The sequence below is a fragment of the Manis javanica genome, chromosome 15, assembly GCF_040802235.1.
Source record: "Manis javanica isolate MJ-LG chromosome 15, MJ_LKY, whole genome shotgun sequence".
Classification (NCBI taxonomy): domain Eukaryota; kingdom Metazoa; phylum Chordata; class Mammalia; order Pholidota; family Manidae; genus Manis; species Manis javanica.
The window spans coordinates 86801130-86823838 of record NC_133170.1 but is presented as its reverse complement, the minus strand read 5'-3'; the positions used below and the strand labels follow the sequence as shown (position 1 = coordinate 86823838).

Sequence of the window (22709 nt, the reverse complement as noted above, 5' to 3'; positions counted from 1 at the left end):
TGACCAGCCCCACCAAAGTTTGGCTTAGAGCCCCAGGCCTGGAAGGGCAGCAGGAGGATGCGCACACCTGGCTTCCCCAGGCACAGCAGCGGGGGGCAGGCCATGCTGGACTCTGTGCCCTCCTGTCCCAGCCCCAGGGGTGCCCCAACTCTGGCCCATGCTGCCCCGCGCCAGCCCCATGCCTGTGGCATCTGCCGTCAAGCGGCATGCAGAGAGCATGGCAAATATCTCCCTGCACGGGACACCCCCCAGGGTCCAGTGGGAGAGGCAGCCCATCTCTCGAGCCCCTTTTCCCCCCAAACGCACCAGGACCCTTCAGGACTGACAGTTGTGCTGTCCCCCCAGGCTGACTCCAGCCCCCGGCCACTTCTCCTGGCTGGCTATGAGGACGGCTCAGTGGCCCTGTGGGACATCTCTGAGCGGAAGGTGTGCAGCCGCATCGCCTGCCACACGGAGCCCATCATGGGCCTTGACTTTGACTCCCAGAAGGCCAGGGGCATCTCGGGCTCTGCAGAGAAGGCGCTGGCTGTCTGGAGCCTGGATGAGCAGCAGACCCTGCAGGTCAGTGAGCCAGACCCGAGGTGTCATTCATCCTGCTTTGCACTAACAGTCTGATAGGCTGAAACAATATTTAGGCATGAAGAGGAGTTGTTGCAGAGCCCTGGCTAATTAATCACTCCGAGGCGGGGTGCCTGCCCGCCTGTCCGCAGGGCCGGCGCAGGAAGAAGGGGGCGTGGGTGCTGCTGAGCTGTTCACATGGTTTGGGTTTCTCTCAAGCCTTGGGTTAATAGCAGTCACGTCTTGTCCATCTAGAGAAAAGGGGCATGTAGAGTCCAGCAGTATGCAAGCCCATTTGCAAAAACTCAGAGGAATTTGGTCAGTAAGGAACTGATTAATCAAAAAAAAAAATACACCAAAGCCCCAATGTGGAGAAATCCATGGAGTCACGCCCCTGTGGTGTCTCCAAGGCAGCTCCAGGGAGGCCATTCCTCATGGGCAGCGGGGAAGGGGTGTGAGGTCTCGGGGCAGAGTGGGGCATTGTGGAAACCTTCCCTAACGTCTCAGACGACAGTCCCAGCCCGCATGGCCCATGGAACACCTGGGGCCCATGCCTGGTGCTCAGCATGGGGAGGCCTAGCCTGCAGGCTCAGCCTGTCTGGGATGGAGGCTTGGAGCTGAGGGCCCAAAGCCCCCTGTCCAGGCCTCACCGTGGTACAGGTGTTGGGTCTGCCTTGTGCCTCTTTGTCCCAGTGGGTGGCCTGGGTGCACACCGGCTTCTGCGACTGGCTGAAGAATCCCCATTAGCCAAGGATCCCTGACCAAGTAGAAGTTCCTGGGAGAGGCAGTTCTGTGAACTCAGGCCTGGTGTTGGAACAGGGCCCCAGGGAGCACCACGGGGCCCTCAGGGAGATAGCCCGCAGAAGCAGAAGCCGGCCCAGCCCTGCCTCGCCTGGGCTGTCAGCCCCGCAGACTGGAAGGCAGGGCCTGGGGGCTGCCCTCCAGTTGCAGGGGCCGTGGTGGTCCAGGCTCCCCACCCCAGACAGGAGACCAAGGCAGAGGGCATCTCTTGGGTTCCCTGCCATGTGGGGAAGCCCTGCCCAGCAGCCTGGCCGGCTTGCCTCACCTCGCACATGCTCCGCTGCAGCCCCCACAGCCAGGGGAAGAGCCCCTGGGAGCGTGTGAGGGCTGGGGCAGGGGGCCCAGCTGGAAGGTGGGACATGCTGCAGTGCCCGTCAGGCGTCACCACACCCTGGGTGCACCCTGAGGGTGGCGCACTTCCACCAGGTCACCCACACAAGGGACGGAGTGAGGACAGTGGGGCAGGGGTCACAGGGTGCGCACGGAGTCCTGGGCAAAAGAGAGGGCGCACCCAGAGGGCAGTGACAGGCGTGGAGGCCTGGGGACAGACACTGAGGTCAGGCAGAGTAAACCCGGGAGGTGCCCTTCCAGATCGCAGTCAGGGGCCACTGGGCATCCTGAAAAGTACAGTCCCATGGGAGGCTAGAACCAGAGCAAGTGGCTGGCAGCCACAGGGGTGGGGATGCCCAGGGGGGCCAGGCCCAGTCGTGGGAGCTGCGGGACTTTTCCATCCTGGAGGAAGGGGCTCTGAGGCCTCAGAACCCTGGGCCCAGGTCTGGGTGGGCATGAAAGTCATAGTAATGCCACCCGGCCAGCTGGGTGCCAGGGTTCTCCCTCATGCCCCTCCCTCCTGCCCCACGAGCCTGGTGGGGGACCGGGCAGCACCATGGGGTCCAGCGCTCATTCCTCTGCGGCTTGAACAGCAGCCTGACTGCAAAGGGCTGAAGACCCACATAGCTTCCTTGAGAGCCCCGCCTGGCTGCAGGGCCCTTGGACCCCAGGAAGGGGCCCTCCTGGGGTCTTGCCCTAGATCTGCCTGGCCTCCTGGTTGTTGGGGGAGCAGCTGCTAGAACCTAAAACTTAAATTTATGGGGCACGTTCCAGTCCAGAGACGCGCTTTTACTGTACCGATGAATCGCAAAGTTAAAGCAGAAGGGCAGCCAGGCATTTCAGTATGGACGGAGTTGGTGCCCCGGACCTGGGAGCACATCAAAGCCGGGAGCGCTCCCCCGCCCCCCGCTGAGCTCTGCTGCCTCGCAGAGACCACCCGACATCACCATTAGCCTGGCCGCAGAGGCCCTGGAGGCCCTCAGGTGGTGAAGCCCAGGCCCTGAGGGGGCTGACCAGGGCTGCGAGGCCCTCAGCATCCTCGGCGCCCCACCCCAGGGGCCCTGGGAGTGCCGTGTCCGGCCCCGCAGGGCTGTGACGCAGCTGCTGGCCCCGGCGCGCGGCCGCGTGGGCACAGCTGTGCTCGGCCTCGCAGCCTGCCGCTGCCTCTAACGAGCCCAAATCAATCTCTCCGGGCGGGCGCTGGGAGTGGAGACACAGATGAGGTTTCCCGCAGCCGAGCGTGCGTAATGGCAACCAGATGGTGGCCGTGCCGCGTGCGCATTCCTGGCACCTGAGGTCATGCGCAGTGAGAGCCCCTGGTGGCCAGGGATCCTTCCAGGAGGGTCCTGGTCCAGGACAGACCCAGCCAGGGGCCGCGGTGGGGACTAGGAGTCGTCGGTCACCTCGTCACCTGGGGGCACGTGGTGACACCGGGCCACTCGCCTGCTCTTTCCCTCGAGCCCCCGGGGGGTTTGGGCCTGGCTGTTGTCAGACACAGGTGGTGCACAGACCCACTCCTTCCTCCCACACTTGGGCAGGGCCCGTGGCCTTGAAGCAGGGGCTGATTTACGGCCAGCAGTATTTTTAGGCCTTTAAGTAATATCGAGGCCCCCACCACAGCCTGCCTGGGCCAGGAATTGGACCAACCGCACTCTCCCTGCACCAGGCCCGCGGCTGGTCGGCCAGGTGTCCCCTTGTCCCCAGCGCGTGGCCCCTGCCTCCTTCTCCCACCCTGCCTGGGGCCTCCCTCTGGGGTGGCTGCAGCAAGATGTGTGGGACAGGTAGGAGAGAGACCGTGGCCCTGCGGGTGGGCGGACCATGGCACAGCCCAGCCCATCGCCACGTCTCGGGAACCACCAGAGGAGACGGCTCTGGCCACTGGCGCTGTCAACAGGCCCTGCCGGGGATACGGGCCTGCAGTGGGTGCCAGTCTCTTACCGTCTGGGCCCCTAGTGGGGCCACTGCTTCTCATTTCCTGCCAGGGTAGCCTCAGCGCCCCCAAGTTTCCCAAGGGACTGAGGGTGGCTGTGTGTGTGTGGGGTCATCCCTGTCCAGGGGCAGTACTGGGCATCTCGGCCCCTCCCAGGTGGTGATGTGGGCGTGGAGGGCACTCTCTGCCCTGTACCCAACGTCGGCCGTGTGGGAACCACGGCTCGGGGCTCTCCCAGAGCACCCCTTCCCTTCCCTTGCACTCTGAGTGTTCATCTGCAGAAAGCAGACTTGAAAGCAGGCCCTTTTCTCCCTGGGAAACGTTCCCCATGTTAACAAATCCACATGCAGACGGGTGCCAAGGAGGTGACCCTGAGAGCGCCCTGAGGGGCTCCAACAAGTCTGTGGCCCTAAGCTTAAGGGTCTCCTCACTGTCCCCGGGAGGCAAAGGTCACAGACGAGAGGCTGAAGGACAGTGATGGTCAGCCTCTTGTCCTGGCTCCCGGCTACGCTGTTCTGGCCCATGCGAGTCGGGGGCTCCGGAGGGGCTCAGGTGGCGACAACCCCACACACAGGTGCTCGCGTGCACTTTGCTGCCTGTCGCCTGCCCCCTGTGCCAGTCTCGGGGGCCTGTGTGTGGAGCCTGGGAGCCTACAGCCGGATGGCAAGGCAGAGGGGCAGTGAGGAGGCAGGGGCCCCGTGCTGAGGGCCCCCAGGGTTCATGACAAGAGTCGAGGGCTGTGTGCTGTTCAGCTGCTCAGGTGCCAGCACAGGTAGGATGCACACAGAGCCCCCACTGTGCCAGGGTCTGCCAGGTGAGAGCGGTTGGTACAGGACACGCAGGTGCTTGTTGCAGAGGGTAGTGGAGGGGAGGCCATGGGGGCGCTGGCGGCGTCGCAGGCCTGTGAGTCAGAGCCGGGCACGGACCGGAGGCTTTCGGAAGAGCGGGAGGTCTTGACCATGAAAGAGAGGGCAGGCCTGGGGGTGGCTGGACAGGTCGCCACAGGGACACTGCCCAAGTGCGGCTGCACCGGCCAGGACCCCAGGACGCGCTGCGTGGAGGCAGGGCCTGCCGCGAGCATCCTAGCCAAGCCACAGGCCAGCCAGAGCTGCGTCTGCTGGCGGGTTTGGGCAGGTTCTCGCGACCAGGCTACATTCTCCGGTGGGGAAAGAGTCTGGGTCATGAATGGCTGTTGGGCCATCGGACTCATGGCTTTTCTTACCAAATGTGTTAATTTAGTGGCTAGCATTGTTCAATTTCTGTGACATTTAAACAACCATATATAATCCTAAAATAACCTGTTAAATAGTGTGTCCCCTTCTGCGCTCCGTGGGGCTCCGTCAGAGTTGTTCAGAGCTGTCTGTCTGTCTGTCCCTCAGCAGCCCGAGCTGCACCCCGACCCCTGTTGCCTTGCACTGCTTCTGGTTTTGGGGTTTCAGGAACCCCAGAATCAGGAGGCAGGTGTCCCTCCTCTCCTGATCTCTGGATCGGTCAGCGGGGCGGGGAGGGGGTGTCTCCGTAGGACCATGTCTTTGCCTGGAGCACTAGGGCAGGCGTTTTCTCTGCGGAAGCTCTGATTTTCCTCTTGGACTCATTCAAGGTTTCCTGAATTTTTGGTAAGTTGCATTTTACTGGGAATCAGTCTGAAGGCATAAAAATCTTCAAGGTATTTTCATACTGACGTTTTTTTCCAGTTGTTTGTAATGATTGTTTAAGTACCTGCTGTATTGGCAGGACCGTCCCTTTTTTATCTTCCTTTCAAGTGTCATTTTTGATTTTTTAAAATCTTTCTTCTTCCCTTTTACCATTTCTGCCCTGATCATCCTGTCCCTCCTGTGTTTTCTGAGCTCAGCCTGGGGTTCCGACCTGAGCTGTGTGGGAAACGCATTCGTTCCCTGCCTGCCTTTCCCATCTGCGCCCTCGGGCCCCACGCCCTGTGCCCTCGTTGTGAGATGTCACCATCTTCCTCGTCACTCTCTAGGTGGACCTGATTGTTATTTGTTCTCTGACTGCTGAGCTGATTAGAATGTTTTTATAACGTTTCCAAATGTTTGATTGTTTTGACCCAGTTATTTTTTATTTTTCAGTTTCTAACTTAATTCCATTGTGGTCTGAGAATAAGGTCTGAGTGATATCAGCTCTTTGCAATGTGGAGGCCAGGCCAGTTTTCATACGTATTCCACATGTGCTTGAAAAGGAATGCCCTCGTTGCTGGATGCACAGCCGTACCTGTGCACCCCAGGTCAGGTATGCCAGCCATGTGGCCCCGATACTGTGCTTTGACCCAGGGGCCTCTGCATAGGGCAGGTGGACCCTCTTACCCTGGACACCTTGCTGGCTTTTCTTGTACTCCAGGCAGTTTTGCATTCTGCATGTTGGGGCTGGCTTAGGAACATACAAGTTTAGAACAGTGATCTTCCTGGAGAATTGCTTTACCTTTACTTCAGTGACCCTCATTCTCTCTGGAAAAGATTTTTGCCCAAAAGCCTATTTGCCAACTGTTGATACGGCTCAGGCCAGGTTTGTTCTTGGTACTGGCTCCCTTCAATAGCTTTTATTTGTTCGATCGTTGCCTTCAGCCTGCCTTTGAATGTAGACGTCTCTCTCACGGAGCCTGTGGTGCACACGGATTGCACCTGGTCATTACTGTTCTGTTCCGTGAATGCTGCCTGGACATTCTTACGTCTCAGGCTCTCCTTCCAGAAGCGGAGACGGCCGACCACTGGGAACCTGTTAGTGGGGCCCCTGCATGTGCGAGTCAGCATGCTGATGGCGCCCGGGGCTCTGGGGGCTTCTCTGGGTTCTGCTGAACCTCCTCCGGGCCCCGGAGGTCAGCTCCCAGTCTCCTCACCAACCTTTGGGAGACAGATTTTGACCCACTAATTTTGACTTGTGTCTTCATTTTTATTCAGTCTAAAATACTTTGTTTTTCCTTGCAGTTTCATTGATCAGGTGGTTCCCGATCTGATTACTCAATTTCCAAACCTTTGTTGATTTTCTAGACATCTTTAATCTAGTTTAATTCTGCTGTCAGTGCAGGCACCCTGTGCAGTGTGAGCATTCAGGTACTCACCGTGGTCCGCGTTCCGGCCCTGCACTCAGTGGGTGCTGGTGAAAGCGTGTGTCCTGCAGCTGTTGCATCGGTCCGCAGCATCCTTACCAACCCCTTTCTCTAATTTTCTACCAGTTACTGAGTTCTTGCAACCTCCAAGTGTGGTTGAGAACCTGCCTTTTTCTCCCTTTATACTGTCGGTTTTGCTTCATGAAGTTGAAACTCTGCCTTCCGGAGCGTGAGCCTGGTCTCGGCATCCCACTGAGTGGCCACTGTGAAGTGTCCTCTGTATCTCCTCATGTCCTTTGTCTGATGCCCGTGCTGTGGCTCCAGCTTTCTCTTGTTCCCTCTTTGCATGGCACGTGTCTCTCCTATTGTTAGCCTATCTCAATCTCATTACATTTAAAAAGCATCTTTTGCAAACCTGCCTTTTAATTGGAGCACCTAGTCTGTTTGCCTTAATGTAATTTAGGGTGTCTCTCCCCCCGCATCTGCCGCCTTGATACTTGTTTCTACTTGTCACTTCCGTCTTTGACCCTCCTTTCCCGCCTTCTTGTGTGTTAATCAAATATCTATTTTTCAGTGTTCCACAGTATGCGCGCTCTTGTCTTCTTTGCTGGAGCGCGTGTCGTTCTTTTCTGCGTGGTGCTCTCAGGCTGAGTCTTCCCCGAGATGCCTAGTGTGTCGCGCTGCCGGCCCCATGTGTCACAGCCTTGCACCAGTATGGCTCCATTCACCTCCCTTCAGCCCTTCTGCTGCTGTTAGCGGATTTTATCTCCACGTGAACCGTAAACTCCACTTACAGGGTAACTGGCTTTGCATTAAATCATCAGTTGTTATTTCTTAAAACTTACAGGAATAAAAAAACATAGTATTTTATATTTACCCACCCATTTTCATCTCTGGTGCCCTTCCTCTAGATCCAAGCTGCTGCCTGGTTTTATTTCCCCTTAGCTGGAAAAATATCCCTTAGTATTTCTTGTAGTGTGGTTCTACCGGTGAAAGAGTCTCTAGCTTTTGTTTATCTGAAAGATATATTTATTTAAACCTCCTTTTTAAAGAATTCTGCCTGTAGAATTAAAGGAGGATGGCTTTGACGACGCTGTTCCATTGTCTTCCGGCCTCCACACCTTCGGGAGAGGGCTCGTCGTGTCTTACGTCCACACGCACGCCGTGTGTCTGACACCGTGGCTGCTTTCAGGGTTTTCTCCTCACCTGTGGCTTCCAGTCGTCTGACTGTTCTGGGGCTGCTGTACGTTTGGACAGTGTGATGTCCTCCCATGGATCCCTGCGGCTCTGCTCAGTTTTCTCCAGTCTTTTTTTTCTCTCTACTTTAGGTTGGGTAATGTCTACTGATGTCACTAGTTTCCTGACTTTTTGTTTTTTAAATGATTTCCAATCTGCTGGTAAGCCTATCCTACAGATTTTTTTTCATTTCAGTTATTGAACTCTTCAGCTTTACATTTTCTAGTTTTTTTTTAAAAATAAAAGACTTTTTTAGAGCAGTTTTAGGTTCACAGCAAAATTGAGAGGAAGGAACAGACATTTCCCATATACCCTCTGCTCCCTCACGTGCATACCCTCTTCCATTTTCAACTTCTCTGCCAGAGTGGAACATTTATTACAATCTCTGGACCCACACTGACACATTATGACTCAGAGTCCATAGCTTCCATTAGTTTCACTCTTGGTGTTATACATTCTATGGGTTTGAACAAATATGTAATGCCATGTGTCCACCGTTATAATACCACACAGTACTTCCATTGCTCTAAAAATCCTCTGTGCTTTCTAGTCTTTCCTCCTATCCCGTTAGCCCCTGACCACCACTGATCTTTATTCTGTTTTCATAGTTTTGTTCTCCAGTATGTCATACAGTTGGAATCATGCAGTGTGTAACCCTTTCAGATCGGCATCTTTCACTTAGTGATATGCATTTAAGTTTCCTCCGTGTCTTTTCATAAACTCTTTTCTTTATAGTGCTGAATACTGTTTCATTGTCTGGATGAACCAGTTTATTTATCTGTCACCTACTGGAAGACACCTTGGGTGCTTCCAAGTTTTGACAGTTGTGAATAAAGCTCCTATAAACATCCATGTGCAGTTTTTTGTGTGGAAATAAATTTTCAGCTCATTTGAGTGAATACCAAAGATCTAGCAACTGCTAGATCATATGGTAAGAGTATTTTACATTTTCTAGTTTTTTTTTGAAATAAAAGACTTTTTTAGAGCAGTTTTAGGTTCATAGCAAAATTGAGAGGAAGATACAGACATTTCCCATATACCCTCTGCTCCCTCACGTGCATGGTCCACCAGTGTGGGGGGCCACGGGGAGAACAGTGTAGCACAGAGAAGGCACACAGTGGATCTGTGGCAACTTGCTGCCCTGATGGGCAGTGACTGCATCGGGGTGTGGGTGGGGACTTGATAATATGCGTAAATGTAGTAACCACATTGTTTGTTCATGTGAAACCTTCATAAGAGTGTATATCAATCATACCTTAATAAAAAAATTAAAATAGAGTGAGGGGGCGGGAGCCAAGATGGCGGCGTGAGTAGAGCAGTGGAAATCTCCTCCCAAAAACACATAGAGCTATGAAAATATAACAAAGAAAAATCTTCCTAAAATAGAGACCACAGGACACAGGACAACATCCAGACCACATCCACACCTGCAAGAACCCAGCGCCTTGTGAAGGGGGTAAGATACAAGCCCCAGCCCGGCGGGACCCGAGCGCCCCTCCCCCCGGCTCCCGGCGGGTGGAGAGAAACCAGAGCAGTTTTTTTTTTTTTTGGCGAGCGCTTTTTGGAAGCCTTAGAGGGACGGGCCCCCGTTGCTGGGGAGGCAGGGTGGCGGGACCAGTGAGGAGGTGCCTGGGAACGGCGCCGGAGGACAAAGAATATCCCGCGTTTCTCCCTGCGAGACCTGGGGGCGGGTGCCTGAGACCGGTGCCTGAGGACGGAGGAGGTCGCGCGTTTTTCCCCTTTTTTTTTTTCTCTTTTTGGCAAGCGCTTTTTGGAAGCCTTGAAGGGACGGGGACCCCAGTGCTAGGGAGGCACGGTGGCGGGACTGGTGAGCGGGTGGCTGGGACCGGCGCCTGAGGACAAAGAATATCCCCCGTTTTTCCCTGCGGGACCGGTGGGCGGGTGCCTGAGACCGGCACTTGAGGACAGAGGAAATCGCGCGTTTTTCCCCTTTTTTTTTTCTCTTTTCTGCGAGTGCTTTTTGGAAGCCTAAAAGGGACAGGGACCCCGGTACTAGGGAGGCAGGGCGGCGGGACTGGTGAGCGGGTGCCTGGGACCGGCACCTGAGGACAAAGAATATCCCGCATTTTTCCCTGTGGGACCGGTGGGTGGGTGCCTGAGACCAGCACCTGAGGACGGAAGAAATCGCGCGTTTTTCCCCTTTTTTTTCTCTCTTTTTGCCAAGTGCTTTTTGGAAGCCTTGAAGGGACAGGGACCCCGGTGCTAGGGAGGCAGGGCGACGGGACTGGTGAGCGGGTGCGTGGGACCAGTGCCTGAGGACAAAGAATATCGAGCGTTCCTTCCCTGCGGGACCAGTGGGTGGGTGCTTTTTGGAAGCCTTGAAAGGACAGGGACCCTGGTGCTAGGGAGACAGGGCAGCAGGACCAGTGCGCGGGTGCCTGGGACCGGCACCTGAGGAAAAAAAAAAAAAATCGCGTGTTTTTTCTCTTTTTTTTTTTTTCCTTTCTGTTCCCTCTCTCATTGTTGCTGTTGTTGTTTTGGTTTGGAGAGTGCTTTTTGGAAATCTTAAAGGGGCAGGACAGGTCACTTAGACCAGAAGCAGGGAATCTGGGGATCTCTGGGCACTCTAACCCCCTGGGCAGCAGGGAGCACAGAGGCCCCTTACGGAGATAAATAGTCTCCTGGCTGCTCTCCCTCCAACGGGGCTCCACCATTTTGGAGGAACAGCCCCAGCCAGGCCAAGCCCACAGCAACAGTGGAGATAAACCCCAAAGCAACTGGGCAGGAAGCAGAAGCCCTGTCTGCGCACAGCTGCCCAGCACAAGCCACTAGAGGTCGCTATTCTCCCAGGAAAAGGCTACAAACCAACAAGAAGGGAAGCTCTTCCAGCGGTCACTTGTACCAGCTCTGCAGACTATCTCTATCACCATGAAAAGGCAAAACTACAGGCAGACAAAGATCACAGAGACAACACCTGAGAAGGAGACAGACCTAACTAGTCCTCCTGAAAAAGAATTCAAAATAAAAATCATGAACATGCTGACAGAGATGCAGAAAAAAATGCAAGAGCAATGGGATGAGATGCAGAGAAAAATGCAAGAGCAGTGGGATGAGATGCAGAGAAAAATGCAAGAGCAGTGGGAGGAAGTCCGGAAGGAGATCACAGATGTCAGGAAAGAGATCACAGAAGTGAAACAATCCCTGGAAGGATTTATAAGCAGAATGGATAAGATGCAAGAGGCCATTGAAGGAATAGAAGCCAGAGAACAGGAACGTATAGAAGCTGACATAGAGAGAGATAAAAGGATCTCCAGGAATGAAACAACACTAAGAGAAATATGTGACCAATACAAAAGGAAAAACATTCGTATTATAGGGATACCAGAAGAGGAAGAAAGAGGAAAAGGGATAGAAAGTGTCTTTGAAGAAATAATTGCTGAAAACTTCCCCAAACTGGGGGAGGAAATAATCGAACAGACCATGGAATTATACAGAACCCCCAACAGAAAGGATCCAAGGAGGACAACACCAAGACACATAATAATTAAAATGGCAAGGATCAAGGACAAGGAAAGAGTTTTAAAGGCAGCTAGAGAGAAAAAGGTCACCTATAAAGGAAAACCAATCAGGCTAACATCAGACTTCTCAACAGAAACCCTACAGGCCAGAAGAGAATGGCATGATATACTTAATGCAATGAAACAGAAGGGCCTTGAACCAAGGATACTGTATCCAGCACGACTATCATTTAAATATGATGGTGGGATCAAACAATTCCCAGACAAGCAAAAGCTGAGGGAATTTGCTTCCCACAAACCACCTCTACAGGGCATCCTACAGGGACTGCTCTAGATGGGAGCACCCCTAAAAAGAGCACAGAACAAAACACACAACATATGAAGAAGGGAGGAGGAGGAATAAGAAGGGAGAGAAGAAAAGACTCTCCAGACAGTGTATATAACAGCTCAATAAGCGAGCTAAGTTAGGCAGTAAGATACTAAAGAAGCTAACCTTGAACCTTTGGTAACCACGAATCTAAAGCCTGCAATGGCAATAAGTACATATCTTTCAATAGTCACCCTAAATGTAAATGGACTTAATGCACCAATCAAAAGACATAGAGTAATAGAATGGATAAAAAAGCAAGACCCATCTATATGCTGCTTACAAGAAACTCACCTTAAACCCAAAGATAAGCATAGACTAAAAGTCAAGGGATGGAAAAACATATTTCAGGCAAACAACAGTGAGAAGAAAGCAGGGGTTGCAGTACTAATATCAGACAAAATAGACTTCAAAACAAAGAAAGTAACAAGAGATAAAGAAGGCCACTACATAATGATAAAGGGCTTAGTCCAACAAGAGGATATAACCATTCTAAATATATATGCACCCAATACAGGAGCACCAGCATATGTGAAGCAAATACTAACAGAACTAAAGAGGGAAATAGACTGCAATGCATTCATTGTAGGAGACTTCAACACACCACTCACCCCAAAGGATAGATCCACCGGGCAGAAAATAAGTAAAGACACACAGGCACTGAACAACACACTAGAACAGATGGACCTAATAGACATCTATAGAACTCTACATCCAAAAGCAACAGGATATACATTCTTCTCAAGTGCACATGGAACATTCTCCAGAATAGACCATATACTAGCTCACAAAAAGAGCCTCAGTAAATTCCACAATATTGAAATTCTACCAACCAATTTTTCAGACCACAAAGGTATGAAAGTAGAAATAAATTGTACAAAGAAAACAAAAAGGCTCACAAACACATGGAGGCTTAACAACATGCTACTAAATAATCAATGGATCAATGAACAAATCAAAATAGAGATCAAGGAATATATAGAAACAAATGACAACAACAACACTAAGCCCCAACTTCTGTGGGATGCAGCGAAAGCAGTCTTAAGAGGAAAGTATATAGCAATCCAGGCACACTTGAAGAAGGAAGAACAATCCCAAATGAATAGTCTAACATCACAATTATTAAAACTGGAAAAAGAAGAACAAATGAGGCCTAAAGTCAGCAGAAGGAGGGACATAATAAAGATCAGAGAAGAAATAAACAAAATTGAGAAGAATAAAACAATAGCAAAAATCAACGAAACCAAGAGCTGGTTCTTTGAGAAAATAAACAAAATAGATAAGCCTCTAGCCCAACTTATTAAGAGAAAAAGAGAGTCAACACAAATCAACATAATCAGAAATGAGAATGGAAAAATCACGACAGACTCCACAGAAATACAAAGAATTATTAAAGACTACTATGAAAACCTATATGCCAACAAGCTGGAAAACCTAGAAGAAATGGACAACTTCCTAGAAAAATACAACCTCCCAAGACTGACCAAGGAAGAAACACAAAAGTTAAACAAACCAATTACAAGCAAAGAAATTGAAACAGTAATCAAAAAACTACCCAAGAACAAAACCCCGGGGCCGGACGGATTTACCTCGGAATTTTATCAGACACACAGAGAAGACATAATACCCATTCTCCTTAAAGTGTTCCACAAAATAGAAGAAGAGGGAATACTCCCAAACTCATTCTATGAAGCCAACATCACCCTAATACCAAAACCAGGCAAAGACCCCACCAAAAAAGAAAATTACAGACCAATATCCCTGATGAACGTAGATGCAAAAATACTCAATAAAATATTAGCAAACAGAATTCAACAGTATATCAAAAGGATCATACACCATGACCAAGTGGGGTTCATCCCAGGGATGCAAGGATGGTACAACATTCGAAAATCCATCAACATCATCCACCACATCAACAAAAAGAAAGACAAAAACCACATGATCATCTCCATAGATGCTGAAAAAGCATTTGACAAAATTCAACATCCATTCATGATAAAAACTCTCAGCAAAATGGGAATAGAGGGCAAGTACCTCAACATAATAAAGGCCATATATGATAAACCCACAGCCAGCATTATACTGAACAGCGAGAAGCTGAAAGCATTTCCACTGAGATCGGGAACCAGACAGGGATGCCCACTCTCCCCACTGTTATTTAACATAGTACTGGAGGTCCTAGCCACGGCAATCAGACAAAACAAAGAAATACAAGGAATCCAGATTGGTAAAGAAGAAGTTAAACTGTCACTATTTGCAGATGATATGATACTGTACATAAAAAACCCTAAAGACTCCACTCCAAAACTACTAGAACTGATATCGGAATACAGCAAAGTTGCAGGATACAAAATCAACACACAGAAATCTGTAGCTTTCCTATACACTAACAACGAATCAATAGAAAGAGAAATCAGGAAAACAATTCCATTCACCATTGCATCAAAAAGAATAAAATACCTAGGAATAAACCTAACCAAGGAAGTGAAAGACTTATACTCTGAAAACTACAAGTCACTCTTAAGAGAAATTAAAGGGGACACTAATAAATGGAAACTCATCCCATGCTCATGGCTAGGAAGAATTAATATCGTCAAAATGGCCATCCTGCCGAAAGCAATATACAAATTTGATGCAATCCCTCTCAAATTACCAGCAACATTCTTCAATGAATTGGAACAAATAATTCAAAAATTCATATGGAAACACCAAAGACCCCGAATAGCCAAAGCAATCCTGAAAAAGAAGAATAAAGTAGGGGGGATCTCACTCCCCAACTTCAAGCTCTACTACAAAGCCATAGTAATCAAGACAATTTGGTACTGGCACAAGAACAGAGCCACAGACCAGTGGAACAGATTAGAGACCCCAGAAATTAACCCAAACATATATGGTCAATTAATATTTGATAAAGGAGCCATGGACATACAATGGCAAAATGACAGTCTCTTCAACAGATGGTGCTGGCAAAACTGGACAGCTACATGTAGGAGAATGAAACTGGACCATTGTCTAACCCCATATACAAAGGTAAACTCAAAATGGATCAAAGACCTGAATGTAAGTCACGAAACCATTAAACTCTTGGAAAAAAACATAGGCAAAAACCTCTTAGACATAAACATGAGTGATCTCTTCTTGAACATATCTCCCCGGGCAAGGAAAACAACAGCAAAAATGAGCAAGTGGGACTACATTAAGCTGAAAAGCTTCTGTACAGCGAAAGACACCATCAATAGAACAAAAAGGAACCCTACAGTATGGGAGAATATATTTGAAAATGACAGATCTGATAAAGGCTTGACGTCCAGAATATATAAAGAGCTCACACGCCTCAACAAACAAAAAACAAATAACCCAATTAAAAAATGGGCAGAGGAACTGAACAGACAGTTCTCCAAAAAAGAAATACAGATGGCCAAGAGACACATGAAAAGATGCTCCACATCGCTAATTATCAGAGAAATGCAAATTAAAACTACAATGAGGTATCACCTCACACCAGTAAGGATAGCTGCCATCCAAAAGACAAACAACAACAAATGTTGGCGAGGCTGTGGAGAAAGGGGAACCCTCCTACACTGCTGGTGGGAATGTAAATTAGTTCAACCATTGTGGAAAGCAGTATGGAGGTGCATCAAAATGCTCAAAACAGACCTACCATTTGACCCAGGAATTCCACTCCTAGGAATTTACCCTAAGAACGCAGCAATCAAGTTTGAGAAAGACAGATGCACCCCTATGTTTATCGCAGCACTATTTACAATAGCCAAGAATTGGAAGCAACCTAAATGTCCATCTGTAGATGAATGGATAAAGAAGATGTGGTACATATACACAATGGAATACTACTCAGCCATAAGAAGTGGAAAAATCCAACCATTTGCAGCAACATGGATGGAGCTGGAGAGTATTATGCTCAGTGAAATAAGCCAAGCGGAGAAAGAGAAATATCAAATGATTTCACTCATCTGAGGAGTATAGGAACAAAGGAAAAACTGAAGGAACAAAACAGCAGCAGAATTACAGAACCCAAAAATGGACTAACAGGTACCAAAGGGAAAGGAACTGGGGAGGATGGGTGGGCAGGGAGGGATAAGGGGGGGGAAGAAGAAGGGGGGTATTAAGATTAGCATGCATGGGGGGGAGGGAGAAAGGGGAGGGTGGGCTGCACAACACAGAGAGGACAAGTAGTGACTCTACAACATTTTGCTAAGCTGATGGACAGTAACCGTAATGTGGTTGTTAGGGGGGACCTGATATAGGGGAGAGCATAGTAAACATAGTATTCTTCAGGTAAGTGTAGATTAAAAATTTAAAAAAAAAAAAAGAAAGAAAGAAAGAAAAGGGGGATTACTCCTTAACAGGATAAAACTATTGGTAAATCAAAGATCAACGCATGCTTTAAATATCCTTAATGTTGATCACTTAAAGGGTGTCAGATGATCAGCTATGGAGGTACTCTTTTCTGATAATATTCCTTTCTCTTAATTAAAAAAAAAAAAAAAAAAGCAGTTACTGTGTGCTGACCTCCAATGAGTTCTGCACAGTGGTATAGAGGGCATGTCAAAGTGTGGGCAAAGGGTCTGTTTGTTTCTACGCAGAAGATCAAGGCCTAGCTTGGATACCCAGAAAATGAACTAAGATACGATATGAGGAGGAGCTTCCGGCATCAGCACACTCTGGAGGACTCGTGCCGGGGGATGATCATCAAAAAGCCTCCACAGGGATCCGGACGATGCTGCGGTTGTGGCTGCATCCAGCCCACCGTCTCCTGGACTTGCCATAAGAAGGAGGAGGGAGATGTCTAGGCTGGCATGTGCATACAGTGAGACAACGAATTTGACTGGATCTGTACTGTTGGAACTCAACCAGGAGTTGGGAGGGGTGCAAGTTGTAGCACCCCAAAATCTCATGACTATAGACTATCTATGGTTAAAAGAACATATGGGATGTGAACAGATCCCAGAAATGGGCTGCTTTAATTTGTCTGATGGTTCAAGTACAGTTGGAAAATATCCATCATATCATAGATAAATTTTCACAAATGCCTAGGGTGCCTAAATGGTTTTCTTGGCTTCACTGGAGATGGCTGGTAATTATAGATTTGCTTTGTTTATGTCACCGTATTCCTATTATGTTAATATGTGTGTGCAAATTAGTTAGTAGTTTAAAACCTATACATACTTAAGGTACTATACAAGAAGATATGTCAAAGAAATAATCAATCCTCCCAAGTTTCCTTCATATGCTACATCTATAGCTTTTCTTCTTCCTTCCTAATTACAAACCTTAAATAGAATTCGTGCCTCATATCGAATTTACCGAGTATCATAATTCCTCCAGGTGGTAAAGATACCTCGAGACAAGTGCTGGGCATAGAAGCCACAGGGCATAAATCTGCAAAGAAGTAAAAAGCTAACCTTTGCAAACAATATGGCTTCTCTCTCACTTACCAACTTTACATTTCCCTGTATGGCCCCGGAAGATGACTGGTTAGCCAGAGACGGGTAAGATTCCTCAAGGGAGGAACAACCTAAGACAGGCACAGTCGCAGGGGGGCCATCAGGTGAGAATTTGGGGATCAACAGAGGTGAGGCTCAGAACCTCACCCCCCCTGCTTTGAGAGAAATCTTCTGCATCCGTGGATGTCTTGCTGCCCTTGTCTAGCCTGGATTAATACTTAGTCCATAGGCACACACCTGATCATCTGATCATCTACATTTGCCTTCTTACAGCACTAAACTATGTTTTCTACCTTTATCTTGCATCTACCTACCACTTCAGCATTTTATTAAAAATAAAAATAATAATAATAATAGGAGAAATGTGGGATGAACATATAAATCAAGTACAAAAATCAAATGAATATTCATATTTGACCTGATGGTTTATAGGTCATATTGCATGATCAAAACCGAAAGTTTCTGTGATGACTGCCCTTGTACTGTTCACCATGTAAGAATTTATTCACTCTGTAAGAATTCGTTCACCATGTAAGAACTTGTTCGTTATGCTTCAGAAGATTGGAGACTGACGAGAATTAGGCTTGAGATGGATTAATGATTGTACATTGAGCATTGACCCCCCTATACTGAATTTTATTGTTGTTAACAACCATTTGATCAATAAATATGAGAGATGCCCTCTCAAAAAAAAAAAAAAAAAAAAAAAAAAAAAATTAAAATAAACAAAAAGAAGCCACCACAATGTCTTCAAAAGTGGCCGTAGCGTTTTGCATTCCTACCAGCGCTGGAAGAGTTCCTGCTGCTCCGCATCTCCACCAGCGCTGGTGGTGTCGGTGTTTTGAATTTGGGTCATTCTAATGGACATGTAGCGCTGTCTGTTTACTGTTGCAATTTGCAGTTCCCTGACGGCATACCATGGGAGCATCTTTCCATGTGCTTATTTTCTATCTAGTGTCTTCTTTAGTGAGGTGTCTGTTAGGTCTTCGGCCTATTTTTTAATTGTTTGTTTTCTCATTGTTGAGTTTTAAGCGTTTATTATATAGTAAAATAGCAGTCCTTTGTCAAACGTGTCTTTTGCAAATATTTTCTGCCAGTCTGTGGCTTGTCTTTTTAATTCTCCTGACAGTGTCTTCCACAGAGCAGACATTTTTAAGTTTAATGAAGTCCAGCTTATCAATTCTTTCTTTCATGGCTTGTGCCTTTGGTGTTGTACCTAAAATGTCATTGTCAAAAACCCACAGTCACCTAGGTTTTCTTTTATGCTATCTTCTAGGAATTTTATAGTTCTGTATTTTACATTTAAATCTATGATCAATTTTGAGTTAATCTTTGTGAAGGGTGGAAGGTCTGTGTTTAGATTCAGTATTTTTCAGGGGGACGTCCAGTTGCAGTGCCATCGGTTGAAAAGGCTGCCTTAAGTTTTGTAAGAAGCCACCGCAGTGTCCTTAAGTGGCTGCGGCATGTTGCCTTCCCCCCGACGCTGGGAGAGTTCCTGCTGCTCCGCGTCCTCGCCAGCGCTTGGTGAAGTGCTGCGTCTTCGTGGGTCTGTTTATGGGCTTTCTGTTCTTTAATCAACACCACTTGCTCTGTTCTGCTTTGATTCTTTTTTATAATTTCCATTTCTCAGCTAGCAGTTCTTATCTGTTCACTCATCAAGACAATTTTTTCGGTAATTATTTGAAAGCATTTCCTTTGGATTTTTCAACATATTTGAAGAGCTACTTTAAAATCTTTGTCTGGCATGTCCAACATCTGTGCCATTCTGGGCCAATTTCTATTAGCTGGTTATTGTTTTCTTTGACCGTGGCTCACACATTCCTCTTCCTTGAATGTCTAATAATTTCTTGTTTGTGTGCTGGACACTGTAAATGACAGATAATGGGGACTGAATTCTATCATTTTGCTCTGAAGAGTGTTTACTGTTGTGCTCACAGGCAGTTTAGTTACTGGCTGTTCACCTCAAACCTTGCATAGACTCGGCTGATCCCCGTCAGGGCAGGGTTACGGACAGCCCAGGGTCATTCTAATGCGGTGGGACTCAGCTTCCAAACTGCACCCTCTTCCGACCGAGGGCTTGGTTTCTAGCTGGTACAGTAGGTCTGGAGTAGTCCCTGCTGAAGGGGTGCTTCCTGTCATGGAAGTGAGGCCTTTGTGGCATCTCAGCTGATCTAGGTTGTCAGTCTCTGCGCTCGGGCAGGCAGGACCCAAGATTTTGTTGCTCTCTTGTGTCTGCAGCAGCCACTGTCCAGTAAGCCCTGTGTGGTGCCTGAGCATGCTCGGCACAGCCCTCACATGGGACCCACGGGGACCCACGTGGTCCTCGGTCCCTCTGTGCTGCCGCCTCACCTCACAGATCGCAGCCTCTCTAGCCACCCAACGCTCTGACTTTGCATCCATCCATGGCTTCATGTGGCTGCTGTGGCCTGCCTGGACTTTGTGGTTGGAATGTTTGCCCAGGCAGAGAGCTGCTGGGGTGTTTGGGAGGCTCACCTCCTCACCTGCCCTTCCCCGCCTGTTGTCCAGGACCTGGGCACAGCTGCTCAGTGTATTTGTCCAGTTTGGTGGTGGTTAGCGCGTGATGACTACTCCGGTACCAGTTACGCCATCATAGCCACATTCCTCAAACAGATACTCATAGCTGTTCTTTGGGAATTGTACCCCTTACCGTTGTGAAATATGGCAAATAGTTTGTCCTAAGCTTTGGCTCTGAATTCAGTCTTTATTACAGAGGTTGGGCCCTTGTTTCTCTCATGTGCTGTCCTCGTGTACCTTTGCCAGTCACTCTTCCAGCACCCCTCCTGTACATAGCACAGATTGCACTTCACTTTGGAATCCAATCATAAATCTTTTCAGTGTATTATTATTTCTTTATGAGAAATATAAGAGCAAGTACCAGGAAACTGCGGCTCCTCATGTCGGGGGTGGGGGAGGAAGGCATGTTGTCTCTGTCGTCACTGACCGTGGGGCATCACAGTCTCTCAGGTATGAGGTCGGTGGTTATACCTTTGGCCCCAAATGACAAAAGACGAGCAAATCGGTGAAATTAAACATCCCATCTCTCTCACTGTCCTCACATATTTCTGTTAGTTACATAACCGGTTCCATAGCCATAATCCCCATATTGTTTCAGACCTAATCCTACAGGTTGGTGGATTCGGTGCTCCCTGCCAGCTCTGCTGTAGCTCTCCAGTCATCCCTTCTGAGACTGGAGTTAATCTTCTAGTCCTTCAGGAAGAGCTTACGGGAGCACATTCTTTGGGTTCTTACATGTTCAAAAATGCTTGTCTGTTGTCTTTATACTTGAACAACAGTTTGGCTGGATATAAAATTTTTGGACCTCGCCTCCCTGCACAGGCCTGTGGGTATCACTCTGCTGTTTGCTGGCACAGATGCGGCCAGGGGACATGCTGAGGACAGCCTGAACCTTACCCTCACGATTGACAGTCTTTTTGCATGACTACCAAAAGGACTTTTTAAAGTTATGAAATCCAGTGGTTTCAGTAAAGTAAATCTTAATGTTGACCATTCTATAGCCTTTCTTTAGACTTGGGTCATAAGACTTCAATTTCTAGAAATTAACAGTGATTTTCTAAACCAGTGAATGCTAGAGCATCGTCCCCCATCTTCCGCGTCTGCCGTTTTCTCTGCAGTCCGCTGCAGCTGCGCCTCTTTCATTCTGCTCTCTTTGGATTTACTGTCTTGTGATGAGTTTCCTTCTATTTCTGATCCCACTTCATCTCTGAGTTTTTCCTTCTACATCTTTCCTCTACTTTGACAGTTCAGATTTTCTTCTTGTGTTTTACTGCTTTAGGTTCTTGTTTTATAGAGGTGATTGTTTCATAAAATTTTATTTTGTTAATTTATGGAAAACATTCTTGGTGACAATTTCCACTTGTTTTCAAGGAATGTTGTCACTTGTTTTTCCATGCTTTTTTCCCTCCTTTTTCCTTCTGTTAACTTCGTAGAAATGAAAGATCTTCACTGAGGCCGCTACAGCCCCATTAGGAGAATTAGGAGGAATGGGTGAGGGGTGGCAAAACAACTTCTGGGCAACGAGAGCTCACGACGCACAGGACCAGGCCAGACACAGGATTGGTGGGAGGCAGTGGCCATCTGGGGTTGGCACAATGATGGCAAGGTGCCTCTGTCTCTTGGTGTGTAGGGACAGAGATGCCAGCCTGCCTGGTGGCACAGGAGATAGTCCTGTGTCACCAAGAGTGGCCGGTTCCATGCTGAGGGAGGCACGTGTGGGGAAGAGGCACCAGCCGCTCGCGCAGCCCCCAGAGAGGTTGTTTCGTCCGGCTTTCCCCCATCGCAGAACCAGGCCAGGACCAAGGCTTTGGCTGCACCCGGTGCAGCACCCCCTGCAGCCAGTCAGGTGGGCTGCACCTTCGGTGTTGCCCCCTCACCCTGCCCACGCCCTGCTGACCTGCCCTCTGGGCAGCCCTTCAGCCCGTCTTCACGTCAAGGTCTCATTTACCTCTTAGTTTTGCTAAAGAAGGAGTTTGCATTCCTTGCATTCTTTGTGTGTTGGGTAGGTGTGAGGTCTCTCCAGAGGTGCTGAGCGTTACCCCATCAAGCTGGAAAAGTTACGTCTTGGACGGTAGGGTGCAGGGTCACCAGGATCCAGCCCACTGAAGCCTTCCCTGGGGGGCGTGGCCGGCCCTCTCACAGGGGCTTGGGCTTCTGAGAGAAGGGCGGAAGTCCTCTGTCATAACCCAGGGTTCCGCCGAGGCAGAGGTCAGGCTGCCCCCTCGGCCAGTCTGTGCCCGGCTCCTGGGAGGTAGGGCGTAAGTCTGCAGGACTATGTGGCTTCATGGCAGCCTGTTTCCCTGCTTGTTCCGGCTGCAGGCTGGGGGCACCGCAGGTGGGGGCCTCTGTGACAGGTCAAAGAAGCCATCTCACCGTTCTCCCTGCTGCTCTGGTCTCAGGTGTGCAGAACTCACGAGCTGACCAATCCTGGGATCGCCGATGTCAAGATCCGGCCAGACCGCAAGATCCTGGCCACTGCAGGCTGGGACCACCGCATCCGTGTGTTTCACTGGAGGACGATGAAGCCCCTGGCTGTGCTGGCCTTCCACAGTGCTACTGTCCACTGCGTGGCCTTTGCCACCGACGGCTTGCTGGCTGCGGGGTCCAGGGATCAGCGCATCAGTGTCTGGTCACTCTACCCGTGCACGTGACCCGACCCCCTTGTCAGCACACATGGGCGTGGGGAGGTGGGCGCCTGTGCTCTGGCCTGACCCAGGCACATGGACATGCATGGGGCCTGCGGGTGGCAAGTCGTGGGGCCTCCTTCTCCGGTTGCGAGAAGAGCCCTGTCTGTGGAGCCCTCACTTTCTGTACAAGGCTTGTGTCTCTTTTTGTGAAATATGGCATCTGTACAACAGTGACACTGTCGTTTAAAGGGTGACTGGGCTGGACGCCTAAGCGTCTGCGGCCAGTGAGGGGCCAGCCTGGAGCGCCTCACGATGAA

The 22709-nt window shown here is 49.2% G+C and overlaps 1 protein-coding gene across 6 annotated transcripts in view; it reads left to right on the top strand.

Annotated features, from left to right (window-relative positions):
• Positions 1 to 22622, top strand: part of GNB1L (G protein subunit beta 1 like) — a 62623-nt gene extending 40001 nt beyond the window's left edge. For all 6 annotated transcript variants that reach the window (XM_073223751.1, XM_073223750.1, XM_073223749.1 and 3 more), the window contains 2 exons: positions 346 to 561; positions 22165 to 22622. In XM_073223751.1, the coding sequence (XP_073079852.1) occupies positions 346 to 561; positions 22165 to 22416 (468 nt within the window). In that variant the 3' untranslated portion in view covers positions 22417 to 22622. The remainder of the gene's footprint in view (positions 1 to 345; positions 562 to 22164) is intronic.
• The last annotated feature ends 87 nt before the right edge of the window (positions 22623 to 22709 follow it).